This window comes from Lytechinus pictus, chromosome 2, assembly GCF_037042905.1.
Source record: "Lytechinus pictus isolate F3 Inbred chromosome 2, Lp3.0, whole genome shotgun sequence".
Lineage (NCBI taxonomy): Eukaryota > Metazoa > Echinodermata > Echinoidea > Temnopleuroida > Toxopneustidae > Lytechinus > Lytechinus pictus.
In genome coordinates, this window is record NC_087246.1 from 5733143 (window position 1) to 5748200 (window position 15058).

The 15058-nt window shown below is 36.5% G+C and overlaps 1 protein-coding gene across 1 annotated transcript in view; it reads left to right on the forward strand.

The window, feature by feature from the left end:
- Window positions 1–6134: 6134 nt before the first annotated feature.
- Window positions 6135–15058, forward strand: part of LOC129253625 (mitofusin-2-like) — a 31132-nt gene continuing 22208 nt past the window's right edge. The window contains exons 1-7 of the mRNA XM_064108012.1: window positions 6135–6240; window positions 8217–8404; window positions 10084–10210; window positions 11224–11386; window positions 12119–12252; window positions 14142–14250; window positions 14848–14955. Coding sequence (XP_063964082.1) covers window positions 8245–8404; window positions 10084–10210; window positions 11224–11386; window positions 12119–12252; window positions 14142–14250; window positions 14848–14955 — 801 coding nt within the window. The 5' untranslated portion in view covers window positions 6135–6240; window positions 8217–8244. The remainder of the gene's footprint in view (window positions 6241–8216; window positions 8405–10083; window positions 10211–11223; window positions 11387–12118; window positions 12253–14141; window positions 14251–14847; window positions 14956–15058) is intronic.

Consider the following 15058-nt stretch of genomic DNA (forward strand, 5'->3'; position numbering starts at 1 on the left):
TTATTTGTACAATTAATCACAGGTACGTTCTCGTCATATAGAACCATTAATTTTTTCATGAAATTATCAAAGGCACTCTCAACACTTTGGTCTGAGAGTATGTCACTCCAATCAGCCGAAATTAACACTTCTCTGAGCCGAGCGATATTTTCAGAATTGCTTTGGCGAGTATGGGTGTTGTAAATATTTGGATCCTTATATTGTCCTAAAGCTAGTTTAGTAAAAACAGGAAAGTGGTCAGATAAGTCAGAAATTGTACTCCAGAAGACAGAACTGGTTGCGAATTACTAAAAATATTATCAATAAGTGTGGAAGATGTATCAGTCACTCTGGTAGGCTTTGTGATTAAGGGTAACTATGAAAAAGACATTAACAGATTCAAGAAGTCATCAACGTGAACATTATCATTGCAGTGTAATAGATTTATGTTAAAATCCCCATGGCATCAAAAATAATGATTTATGAGAAAGCAAAGCTTTTTCCAATATATTTTGCATGTCATCTATAAAACTTGTGAAATTACCATGGGGAGGTCTGTAGATTTCTCCAAGAACAACATTTCTTTTACCAGGAAGCAAAATTTTTATAAATACAGCTTCCAAATGATCGGTCATCATGGTCATTAAATTAAGATCATGACAAACCTGATAATCTAACTGAGAAGGGACATATATTGTAACACCACCACCTCTTTTATTTTTCCTATTATTACAAATTATATCATAACCTGGAACAGAAAAGAGATTCATATCATTTTCACTAGAATTAGATAACCAAGTCTCAGCATGCTCAGAGACGCCAATAGCACTGGCGTAAATCCGTGTTGATGGGTGGGGGGGATGACTGAAATATTTTGGCATTTTTTTTGCAATCATGTTTTTAGATATGCAAGGAATTGTCATTGATATGTCCACACAGTGGCGTACCGTGGGTCACGGCATTGGGGGGGGGGGCACCAGCAAAATTTTGAATCACTGAGTGAGTGCGCTCAGTTGCCAGTTATTCTGACCTAATAGAGACATGGACAATGTCATTAAAGGGATATGTATCTCACTGATCAAATAATGCGAGCGCGAAGCGCGAGCTGAAATTTTTTTATATTCACACCTAAAAAGGGACATTGTAATCAAATTTGTGTAATCATGATAGGTACCTGTCTCGCTAAACAATGCGAGCATGAAGCGCGAGCTGAAGTTTTCGTATATTTTTACCCCAAACAGCGAGATTTTAAGGAATATATTTTAGGAATCCATTAAGAGCATGCATATCTCACCATAGTCATCTAATGCGAGTGCCAAGCGCTTGCTGTTTTTATCAGAATTAGATCTGAACAAATGAAACACTTTTTGTAGTCATTGCAATCATGATTATCATACGCATCTCACTAATCAAATATTGCGAGCGCGAAGCGCGAGCTGAAAATTTATATAGTTCAGACCTGAAGTGGACATTCTAAGGTTTCTTTGTAGGAATTAACTAGGACCATACGTATTTCAATAACCAAATGATGCGAGCGCGAAGCGCGAGCTGAAAATATTTTATATTCAGATCAGAAGGGACATTTTAAGGACTGATTTTAGGAATTCATGAAGAGCAGACATATCTCACCAATCCACTAATGCGAACGTAATCACGGACAGGAAATGTTTCATATATTTTGACATTCGATCTTGATCCCTTCTCAAAGACCCCAACATTGATGAATTGGAAGAAACGGGGGTTTCTCTTCAATGTTATAATAAGGACATAACCGTCATAAGTATTTCGTTTGGAAATGGTGAACTGGCTCTTTATTTGCATTTTATCATTTATGATGCAATAAAATTGTTTTATTTGTTAAGCGGTATTTCAGGAAGAATTTTCACCAATAAAACAATTATCTCTTGTGATTTTTTTTCATTTCTTTCGTAAAAAGTGGGGGGATGTTTGTACAGGCCATCCCCCCCTCCTCGAAAAGTGGGGGGGATATATCCCCCCATCCCCCCCCCCCCGGGATTTACGCCAGTGGCCAATAGGCAATAGGGACAAGCCCACAAGCTGCGAATATTCATTATGAAGGAGAGTTAGGTCAGTGCTCATTCTGGTATTACCAGATTACAAACTAATTCAAAAAACTGTTTTTCTGTGCAATAGTTACAATCAGGGACAGCATTATGCATGTTACCATTTATACTTAATTACTAGGCCCTACAGTGATTATCTTCAACAAAATTACAAATATCGTCTTCAAACTGAGCCATTAATTGTACTAAAACAAAAACAAAAGTACTCTAAAATAATTACTAAAGGCAGTAAAGTAAATACTTGCCTGCGTATAGGCCAAATCATTTACATTGTCCTCCTCGCCCATCTTGCATTTCATCACTGAGTTGACCTGAAGTTTGATCAAGTTGGTCTAACTTTACTTAGATCTCGCTCTACTTACAGTTACAGACTGTAACTAGTTACAGTAGACCTCACTCGATTACGAGTAGTCAGCGAAGTGTCAGTAGCACTAGCTGCAGCCTAGTACAGTATAGCCACTACAAATACACAGCGAGTTATTACGCCTCGACCTCGCGATGTGTCGGCGGCGCGGCCGGCTAGGGCTAGCTAGCGGCGGCGGCGCGGCCGGCTAGGGCTAGCTAGCGGCGGCGGCGCGGCCGGCTAGGGCTAGCTAGCGGCGCCGGCAGAACCGGCTGGGCTCCTTTGGCTGGCTGGGCTATTTACCGGTACGTTTAAATCTGGCGCGCCTCTTTCGCGCTGATGGCGCACGTGCGGCAGCTGGTTGTTCGCTGCTACTACACTACTACGGTACTAAAGTATGAAGCTCTTATTTGAACCAGCGCAACCAAATTTTGTAATGAATTTTACATGATATGATCACTGAACTAAAAATACGTGGAAGTCGTGTTCACCCAAGCAAAACATCGCCGGCGAACTTGATAAGTCACGTGACCGCCGCCATTTTGCTAGGTCAATTGTTCGAGAACGCGCCGTAGAAGGCAATTGAAAGTATGTGCAAGATGCAATATGTTTTCTCTATAAATATAGAATTAATACTGATGTACTTAGTGTGGCAAAGTGTATTTTAATGTCATTAAGCCAATCATGTACAACCATATTTCTATATGCACAATGTACTGGGACCTGGTAATTCATGTAGTTAAAAAAAGGGTTTAAATCAGGGTGACCAGATTTCACAAAATGAAATACGGGACAATCGATAAGAAAGATTATCAAAGAAGGCTACACAGTTATACTTGTGAAAAGAATATAAAGAATTGGAAGGGAGGGTGAACGAAAGAATGAAGGAGAGAAAGAAAAGAAATGAAATGAGAAAGAAGAAAGAAAACAATGAAGGGGAAAAATGAAAGAAAGTTAGAATAATTAAAAGGACGATGAAAGAAAGAATAAAAGAGAAAAAATGTTTCCGTCATTCTTTGAATTCATCGAATATAGAAAAAAAGAAAAAGAAAGAAAGGGAAGATGTGTGACAGACAAAATAAAGGTGAGAAAGAAAAAGTAAGAAAAAGGAGGAGGAAACAAAGAATGAAGGAAAGAAAAATGTGTTCATTCTTTGAAAGAAAGAAACGAAGAAAGAAGAAAACAGGAAGGGGGAAGGAAGGAAGGAAGGAAGGGAGGGAGGGAAAGAAAGAATAAGGGGAAACTGAATAGAAGGAAAAATGAAATAAAGAATGAAAGAATGAATGAAAGAGAGGGAGGAAAGATTGGAGGGAGGAGAGAATGAAAAAAAAATAATGGAAGGAGAGAAAAAACGAAAAGAAATTAAAGGTGATCGAGGAAGGGAGAAGGAAGTAAATAAAAAGGGCAGATAAGAGAAAGAAGGAAAGAAAGAAAACTAACACACAGACAGGATCAGGAAAGAAAGGTAGGAAATATTAAAAGATAGATGGAACAAAAAAAGCAAGCAGGAAGGATAGAAGGATGAAGAATAAAAATGAACGAGGAAAAAGTTCAAACTTCAAGCAAACAAAAGCAATCCAATCATCTAACAGAAATGATAATGATATTTGGTGTTTTTTAGATATATATCTTTAAAATTTTGAAAAAGTGGTTTAGAAATGAATAAAATTTCAAAGTGAAACATTGTCAACTTACAAATTAGAGGAAACAGCGCCGGCATCCTACACAACAAGACTCAAAACGAAAGCTAAAACAACTACATGTAGATCCAGTAATGAAAACTAAAAAAACTTGTTCCTCCTACACTCTTAAAAATGTTGGGCAACATACGGTCCACACAACAATTGGTTAAAACTTTATCCAATTCTGGGTAGTTTTACACCAATAATGTGTGCTTTGGGTGAAAACTACACAGTATTGGTGTAAAACTACCCAGAATTGGATAAAGTTTTAACCAATTGTTGTGTGGACCGTATGTTGCCCAACATTTTTAAGAGTGTATTAAATCAGTAATATGAGAATCTATAATTATGATGATAAAAATTTCCCGCCGATTTTGTGATTATTTTGGTGGAAAAACTGTTTATCATGTGAGATTGTTTGCACCATTGAGAATCTGCTCCGATCCTACATGCATAGAGCCTGCCACACACATACAGGCAGGAAGCCAGCTCGTTTGCAATGTATTGGGTTATATAGGATAAAAATCACCCGCAAAACTTTGCAAAAGTTTAGTTATCGATTGTTGTCTCTGCTTCGTCATCTGTTAGGTTATTTGATGAAAATTCGTCACTTTTAAATTATGTATCAACTACATTTTGTTCAGTATTCTAAAAATACGGGACAGATAGGTGTCCCGGGAAGGGTTTGTCGGGACGCCGGGACAAAGGAGCAAAATACGGGACGATCCCGGGAAATATTTGACAAGAGATAGTGGTCTTTTTGTGCAATTTTTGACATGTGGAATATTTCATACTGACCAGGATATGCATATAACTGGTATGTGAAAATAAGCGAAATTTAGTGCCACAACTTTTTAAATGGAATTACCATTTCTATGCTTTTCTGATTTGTGCTCTAATTAGTAAACTTGTTAGAGTTGAATTTGTTTATCCATCACCCCTAGATAATTCATGGCTGAGCGCACGAAGGTCCAACTTTGGAGGCTCATTAAAAGTAACAACCTTCTTGTCCTCAAACTTCTATTCAATTTTTCACCCTGAACTCAAAATTTATATAGAGAAAGTTGAAATGAGAAAGGCAAAATGGTAAAGATGGAGCCGGAAAGAAAAAAAGAAACAGACGATCAACGAGAAGAGATGGAAAGAAGAGGAAGATCAAAGAGAGAGGGAGAGAAAGGGGAAATGACGAGGAATGAGAAAGAGGTGAGGAGAGAAAGGCGAGACGAGAGGGAGATAAGAGGGCTTGATATAAGGGAGATGGGGAAATAAAAGAGAGATATAAGGGGGATAGATAGAAAGGGAAGGTAAGAGAGAGAGATGAGAAAGAAGAGGAAAATCAGAGAGAAAGAAGCCAAAGAGAAAGGAAAAATAATAAAGAGGGAGATCGAGATGATATAAAGGGGATAAATAAGAGAGAGAGGGGCATGCATGAAAGTAGAAATGGAAGAAATAGAAGGGATGGAGAAAAGGGAGGATAAGAGAGATGGACACTAAATATGCTGAAGAGGAAAATCAGAGAAAATGAGATGAGATGAATAGTTGAATGAGAAGTGAGGTGTAAAAAAAAAAGCTAGAGAAAAGGGACATGATTTCTAATCGTTAAAAGATTTTTTTTTTAATGCAACCAGCTAGAAGGCCTTTATTGTTCAGACAAATAGTAGGCCTACTCAGAAAGCAAATTTGTTGTGGGGCCTTTCTTTGTCACAGTGTGCGCGTGAAAAAGGTAGATTTTTTATGATTTCATATATTAGGCTATGTTTACTCCACTTTAATACAAAAATCTGACTAAATCAACATTTTCAGTTATGAAAGTAGTCAGTAACATATAGTTCATGATGTAACAAAGCAAACTAAAACTTTGAACAGCACAAGGAACACTTTCTTTGCGTTCCTTTCTCCCATCTGCCTACACGCAGCATTTGTCGACCAGCCAGTATTGACCTAGCAAAATGGCGGCGCGCTCAGTCGAGCGTGAAGCCCGATGCTCTTCGTTGCCGCACGGCTTTGTGTACGTTGGGAATGGGGACACGTATTCCACGTATCTCTAGTTCAGTGGATATGATCCACACAACATGCATGCAGCGCAGCGCATGCATTGATTTCATACCGTATGCTGAAGCAACAGCAAGGGGGAAAATCAAGCTTACATAAGGTGAGGCAAGACAAAAAATATGTCTTTACATACATTACTGATATTTATTGCTAGAACCACTGAGAGATTTCTCCCAAGTAAAGTCGGCCTTATCGTGAAATTTGTCACCTCCCTTCTCGCGTGTACGCTCACTACAATTTACAAAGTCAATGCCAATGGGAGTGGAAAGATGTCACCACCGCTGACGAAATAAACGGCAGTGAATGGACAGGTGACATAAACCACGATAATGCCGTAAAGTCAAGCTGCAAGGTCAAGATGGATCTATTCTATCATGTCTATCTGATCTCTTTGTTATGTCCCGGGTTATGTCTATCCAGTCTGAAAATCTATTCTTGTCCAGACCAGGGCAGGGGCAGGGGTGGGAGACTGGCTTGGCCTTGGCCTTGGCAGATTTTTAACTGATATCTGATTTTTTTGTTTTGATTTTCATTTTTCAGCTTATTTTTGGCTTTCCTCTGTACAAGAAGTATGGGAGCTCTTTCTATTTCAGACTTTTTCAACACCCTTCAGCTTTTATCAGATCTTTTTATTTGTGACCACTCACCTCTGATTATAATTTTTTTTTTATTATTATTAAAAACTTGTCTCTGGTCCCACATGTTAAGTTTACTGTATCTAAGTTACTAGACAAAAGCTTGGTCTCTGTTTTCCTTTGTTTTTAAACATCGCCAATTCGATTTTCGATTCGATTTTGATTTTAGAAGCTTAACTGCCGATCCGTTTTTCGATCTGAATTTTGATCCGATTTACAACATTTTATCTGTAAGTGTAACTAGTGTTTAACAGTAACTTTTTTGTTAGAGAATAGAGGCGCACGGCCAATAGGCAATATGGGACTGGGAAACTCTCTCCAATAGGGGAGACAATCTCCCACATTGGAGACTTGCTTTGCAAAAGGATAAAAGAAACAACACCAACAAAAGCATGATTTTTTCCACCCAAAATTTTGTCTCACTGAGCCTGAGGTCAGAAGCCCATTTGTTTTGTGTGTGATTGACAACAAAAATCCTTATCAAAACAAAAGTAGACGGTGAAAAGGGGTAATTTTTCATGAGGAATCTGCTTATCACATTTTTATTTGCCGCCAAGTTAATCCTTTTGCAGCAAATGTAAACAAATGAAAATTGGACTCCAAAACTGGAGACTGTCTCTGAAATTGGATACCCAAATTCTTTACAAAAGTCTTTGATATTGGAGATAATCTCCCACATTGGAGACAGTCTCCAATATTGGCCGTGCGCCTCTACTGTTTAAAGTGTGGTCATTCCGCTAAACTCCGTTGGCTCCACTCCTGCCACTCGCCAATATTGCAGTGACTAAAGTTCTTTAAACTCGATGTGTACAGACTACAGGGACTCGATGGCCAAATCAAATGTATGTTCGAATAAACCAGGGTCAGGGAAGTGGGAGTTGCGCGACAGCCGAACTTGAGTCTAGCTAAGTCCAGACTAGAATAGTATGATAGTTATTCACTGGTTTTTTTTTTCCTTTTACTTTTTAGAATCTAAGTTTATTTTTTCCCATCATGGTGCATTTCAGGCCAAAAGGGAATAATACTCTATATTTTGGTCAGTTCTTTATTAATGAAATAAAGACGAAAATCAATGTCGGGGGATATTGCATTGTTAATCCCCTAATGGCAGCTGCACGATCGCGAGCTGTCTGTGTACGAGGAGAAATACAAAAAATTGGTGTGTGTTGTGGTGATTGACTGTGCTGGCTTGTGAAATAAGTTTGCCATGTCGAATGGCAGCAGGAAATTACCTAAGATTGAAATTAAAAAAACTGTCCTCATAAACAAGGATAATCTCCATTTATCAAGACATGATTTGTCTTGGTTTATTGGATCTTTGTTTTCTTGGACAACCCCTGGTGCTGGTCATACTTAGTGCTGTCAACAAACGACAATTCTTGGGCATTGCTGGGAGAAAGTTGTAATACTTTAATATCTCTTATATGTACATGTTGCACAGGTCTTTCAGCCTACATATTTTGTGTACCATGGACAACGGATATGGGCGCAGGCCCAGCGCAATGGCTAGACCAGAAGACGGTCGTACCAGTACCCCACTCAGACTGTTTGTTGATGCCAAAAGAAAGATTAATGAAATCTACAAGGAGGTATCGGGTCACATCATGGACAGCCACAGTTTCCTGGATGGTAAGAGTTCAAATTCTATTATGTGGTGGGGGGGGGGTAGATTTTGGAAAGAAGAAAAGTAAAATCTTGGGAATTAGGTCTCATAATTAACCCCAAATTTACCATTTTAATATTCATGGAAATGAATTTGAAACTCTTGGAACAAGTCAACTTGTATGAAAACAGAAAAAAAGTGATGGAAGTTTTAGAATAATTGGACAAATAATAAGAAAGTTGTGAGCATTTGAAGGTCAACTATGGAATTTGTCCCATTGGCAGTGCGACTAGATTTGTGATGTCACAGATGTCCAACTCTCCCCTTTGTGTAGTGCACTGAAAGTAATCCCCAATACATCTTTTTTTTTTTTTTCTTTCATTCTTATGAGTGGAATTCTTGTCCATTTATGGAACCATTATTACATGTCCTCCCATGAAAAAATAATTAAGAAATAAAACACCTAATCTATACCTATGGATAGACTCAATGAAAGTGACAAAGTAAATATGTACAGGTATAACAATTATTAGGGAGTTGTATAATGACATCTCGGTTGCTTATCTCAACACTCAAATGATCATAACTTATTTTCTTTTTCAATTTTTCTCAAATTTTCATTGATTTGGTACTTATATTGGTTTATTTCCAATTCGTCTGATTCCAATTCGTCAAAATTTCCAACTCGTATACTATCATTTGGTCTACCATCAGTTCATCTACTATCCACACATGGTTTATTGCCAATTTCGTCCACTCACCATTTTGTCTAATAACCAGTTGGTCCAATAGCCATTTAATCTATATATCATTTGGTCTAATTGAATTAAGTGTTGATTGTGCAAAAATGAATGAAAATGAAATGGATATTAGACCAACTGGTTATGAGAGGAAATGGTGATTAGACAAAGTAATGATTGGACCAAATGGTTGTTAGACGAATTGTTGATGGATGGAATGGCAGTGGACTAAATGAAAGTAGACCATGTGGTGAGTGGACGAGTCGGCAGCAGTCAAATTGGCAATTTACCCTTTTATTTTCCTATCGTCACACAAGCTAACTTGTTTCCAGGGTTTCATCCGTATTTATATTAAGGAAGACACTGCCATAGCGTACCAAACAATGATACCAGTTTTTTCAGCTGTGTAAGCTGTTACGATGTCTTTGATTTTCTTTTCTTTGTTGTAATCCTTCCTATCTGCATGCAATCTAGTCAAATTTGAGACTGGTTTTATAGAATTATAATTTCTGGCTTGGCAGATATTTTGATGTACCCTGACATCCATTGTTTGCATCATGTATAACTTTGTGAACTGACAGTACGGTAATCCATGACTTAGTCAATGATCAGAAGATCAACAGTTCACTCCTATATTAGATGAGATGGTGGTGATGATGATGATGATGATGATGATGATGATGGTGATGATGATGATGATGATGATGAAAAAGTTTGCATTTATACGACCATTTGCTTACTCATAGTGGTGATTTGGAGGAGAATTTGAAAGGTAAATGGGGTCAGATATAGTGCTAGTCTCAAGTTAAAGCTTTGAGATGGTACATTGACTTTACAACCATTATTGTGGGGTCAAAGTTCACAGAAGTAGGGTTTGTTTGGGAAAGGAGAATGGCACATTGCTATTATCAGGGTTTATCATAGTTTATGAGACTGCATCTTAATTTTCTTTGTTTGATTTTCAGGGATATCTTCAGCTTCGCAGGTAGTATCTGATGAACAACTGAGTAAAGTAGAAGCATTCAGTAACCAGGTTAGAGGAATCCAAGATGTCCTGGAGAGAGATCATATGAAAGTAGCATTCTTCGGCAGGTGAGATTAAATAGTTGTGGGGATGGGGCAAATAATACAAATGCATTGTAATGAAAATAAAGGCTATTATATTAACAATGAACATTGTAATGATATACATGTACATTTCAGTGGTCTTGATATGAAAACTGACATTTTAAAGTTCTTATTATTAAAGCCATGGTTGTAATTTGTTAAAAAACTAAATAGCTGGGAGAGGGGGCTGATTCAATATGAGATTGTACAAAATCATTCTTAACTTTGAAACCCCCAATTTTGGTCTTAAAACAATGTGCAGGACTCAAGATAGAAGAAAAAGTCCCTGCTCAGAAATGTTGTGGTGAGACCTCACATTAATAATTCATCTTGAAAAATGTCACAAGGATGTGGCTGAATCAGATCTCCCCACCCCATAATTTTTAGGGTTACCTATAGAATTTAATGACTATGCTGAATTTTATCTTTTGTTTTTGGATTTTTTTTTTACCTTGTTTATAATCATTTTCAAGCATTATTTTCCAAGTACTAAAATACTGATAAATCTAACATATGTTCATAGACATCATTACATTGACTAAATGTAATAATCATTACATTGACCACTGCTTAAATCATAGATTTACCTGTATGTAGTACCTTTTGTGGATACTTGCAAATTAAAATTATATTACCAAAGACAATGTAATTCACATCAGCAGGAAATATGACAGTGTTTGCATGGATAACCTTTGCCCTGTATATAATTTAGAAAAATGCAATCTATTACAATTAACAGGTATAAGTCTGGAAAAAAAATACAAAAAAAATTACAATTAATTGTAAATAGACACTCATCCATGAATGCTCCAGGGTCCACCTGTGATGAGACTTATGGAAAAAAAAAAACTTTTTTTATGTTCATCATGAAATTGCAATGTACATAATAATATTAAATTTGACTGCACATTCTCATTAATACATGTACTCTCTATGTTATTTGCAATAATTATGAACTTTATAATCAGGTCAATGAATTTTTTTTTTTTTTTTAACAGAACGAGTAACGGCAAGAGTACAGTAATTAATGCAATGTTAAGGGATAAGGTGCTACCCTCTGGTATCGGCCACACCACAGACTGCTTTCTGTGTGTTGAGGGATGCGAAGGGCAAGAGGGTTACATGAGCAGACAGAACAGCTCAGAGAAAATGAGTATAACTGTGAGTACTAGGCTTAAGAATACCTTTACTGTCCGATAATGGTTTATGCTCTGCTTTCCTATGCAAATAAACCATTCACATGTGTACCTGTTTGGGCTATGTAATTTGTTGATGTCCAGGATTGATTTCCACTGTTGGGTAGGGGGGGGGGGGTATTGGTGTGTTGCTATACCCTGATAAACAACAATGAACAAGGTTTATGTAGGAATCAAACTACTGTGGGTTGGGTCCATCCTTTGAATGCGTTTTGTGCTGAATTGCCATCACAAGCTTGGTATTGTTATATGGCAATAAATAAGAGGAAAATCCTGTTGAATGAACTACTGCATTACCATGGTAACATATATATATATATATATATATATATATATTTATGCATTTATGTAGAGTGAAATTATTAATCACCCCCATTGATATTTTTGTAATTTCGGGGTTTCTGCTTTTGATAGTGGATTCTTAATTTTCTTTTTACATCAAGCTGTATACATGTAAATTGATATTTATTTTTAAATGGTTTCTCACATCAAGACTTTAAATTAAAATAGGGATATTATATAAACAACCCTCTTCTTGCATTTTTTTATTATCCATCACAAGTGAATCAAAAATAAGAATATATGTGTTCAATGATAGATCTTGCATTTTTAAAATCTTGTTTTTTATGTAAATTCTTACCTACCACTAATTCAGTATTGAACATAGCAGGTTATTTTCAATATATTTTTCTTATAGTCCGTGAGTCAGTTGGCCCATGCACTTGCAGGAGAAAGAGATCATGATGATTGTCAACAGAGTAGTATCCTTCACATCTTCTGGCCACGGACCCAGTGCCATCTTCTCATGAATGATGTTGTCCTTCTTGACAGGTACAATTTCTATTTCAAGTCAAGTGGCAGGATATTTGCTCCTGCCACATTTAAGTTGAGACTTAAATTTCATCCAATTTGGATGTCACATTTTTATACTAAAAATGATGCTTAGTTGCTGCAAGACATTCAGTACATTATATTGATGACTCAATACCACCTCCGATTACCAGTAGACTTGGTTACAGTCTGCAAAATTACTGGTGTATATAATTGGCAGATCTGAAGGTAGAGGGGTCAGCAACAAATTGTTCCATTTTGTTGGACCATTTCATGGGGACCAGCTAAAAGCAAGGATCAGATGAGGAATACATGACCCAAAATTGGCAAAAGAAAAGAAAAGTATCCCCCAAAGAGGCATATATACAGGATTAAAATCCTGTACAGGAAAAATAAGTAAATTAGAATGGTGAAAGTTTGAAAGAAATTGGGCAAGCAAGGAGAAAGGTATGGCTGTTTTAAAATTGGGTGACAAAACTTGCTAAGTTTCCTTAGATAGTCGTCAAAGATTATATTGGTAAAGTAGTGGTATTTATTTTCCATTCCATTTTCCAATGTTAAAAACAATACAAAATAAATTTATGTCTGTAAAAAAATCAAGAGTATAGTGAATTCGCTGGATAAACCCATTTAGCTTTGTTAATATATCAAAATCTGTTTTTCCCTTGGGTCATTAGAGGTCAATGAATTAAGGATTTGTAATCAAATGAATTGGGTTTTTGTCTCGCCTGCATAGCAGAGCGAGACTATAGGCGCCGCTTTTCCGACGGCGGCTGCGTCAACATCAAATCTTAACCTAAGGTTAAGTTTTTGAAATGACATCATAACTTAGAAAGTATATGGACCTAGTACATGAAACTTGGACATAAGGTTAATCAAGTATTACTGAACATCCTGCCTGAGTTTCAGGTCACGTGACCAAGGTCAAAGGTCATTTAGGGTCAATGAACTTAAACCATGTTGGGAAAATTATTTTCAAAATCTTAACCGAAGGTTAAGTTTTTTAAATGACATCATAACTTAGAAAGTATATGGACCTAGTCCATGAAACTTGGACATAAGGTTAATCAAGTATTAGTGAACATCCTGCCTGAGTTTCAGGTCACATGGCCAAGGTCAAAGGTCATTTAGGGTCAATGAACTTTGGCCAAGTTGGGGGTATTTGTTGAATTACCATCATAACTTTGAAAATTTATGGATTTAGTTCATGAAACTTGGACATTAGGTTAATCAAGTACCACTGAATATCCTGTGCATGTTTCAGGTCACATGACCATGGTCAATGGTCATTTAAGGTCAATGAACTTTGGCCTTGTTGGAGGTATATGTTAAATTACCATCCTAACTCTGAAAGTTTATGGATCTAGTTCATAAAACTAGGTATATAAGAGTAATCAAGCATCACTGAACATCCCCTGTGAGTTTCAGGTCACAAAACCAAGTAAAAGGTCAGTTAAGGTCAATAAACTTAGGCCATGTTGGGGTAATTGTTTAAGTGCCATCATAACTTTGAAAGTTTATGGATAGAGTGAATGAAATGTGGACATGGGTGTAGTTGACAGTCTTAAGTCTCCGTTCAAATGTCATTTATGGTCAATGAATGTGGTATTATGTCATTATATGAATTATGTTTTTGTGAATTATTATTTTATAGTAGTTTTCAAAGTTAGCACTGCTGCTATATTAAATTGCGTAATGCAGGCGAGACTGCCAGAGGCGTTCCACTTGTTTTTCTCTCTCTCTCTCTCACTCCTTTTGAAAAGTCGTTCATCTTACCAGGAGTTGTTTTCAAAGTCAATTACACTTGTTCTTTCTTCACCTTAAGACACTCCCTCTCCCTTTCTCTTCCTTTCCTCTGTCCATTTCTCCTTGTTTCTCAATGTTTACAGTCCTGGAATAGACGTGGAGCAAGATCTTGATGAATGGATCAACACTCACTGTATGGATGCAGATGTATTCGTCTTGGTATTAAATGCAGAGTCTACCCTTATGAGAACAGTAAGATTCTATCTTTCATTAATTCACTCAGTCTAACTACTGTAAGTCATAATAATAATGATAATTCAATATTTATATAGCACCAATTAATATTTCTCTTAGTGCTTTACATTAAACACCCTAACTTCTCATATCAGCGTTGACTTTGACAAAAAAATGTATTTTTGCCATGGTATGAGCAAAGAAACTAAATACAGTGAAGGTAATTGTTTATTTGCATTTGTTGGTATGTACATTCTTGGTTTAATGCTTTGTTTTTTATTTATGTATTTGGAACAGTACATTCTGGTATATGGGTCAAGCTAGAAAATAAATAAAAGATTAATTTCAGCTGGTTTTTGTATTGATAGCTTTCATTAATATGTCCATGTCTTTCTTGAACATTCTTTTCTCTTCTTTTTGATTTTTGTTTTCATTAAAGGCTAAAACACAAACATAAACAGAAAACATAATATGAGAGGACATTCTTTTTATTCATAATCACAGCATTTTACTTCTATAATAAAAATTCTATATTTATTCATTATGGGTTACATGCGATTATGAGTAGTGTTTATTAATATTTCTTTGGTATTTTTCTCTCTTTTTTTTCTGCAGGAGAAAAGCTTCTTCCACAAAGTGAGTGAAAAGCTCTCCAAACCCAACATCTTTATCCTAAACAATAGGTGGGATGCCTCTGCTAATGAACCTGAATATATGGAAGCAGTAAGTATCAAAACTCAATTCAAAACAATTACACTACTTTGACAATTTAAAAAACTACAAGAAGTTGAATAGAATCATCTTAAATACTCGAAATGGGAATGAT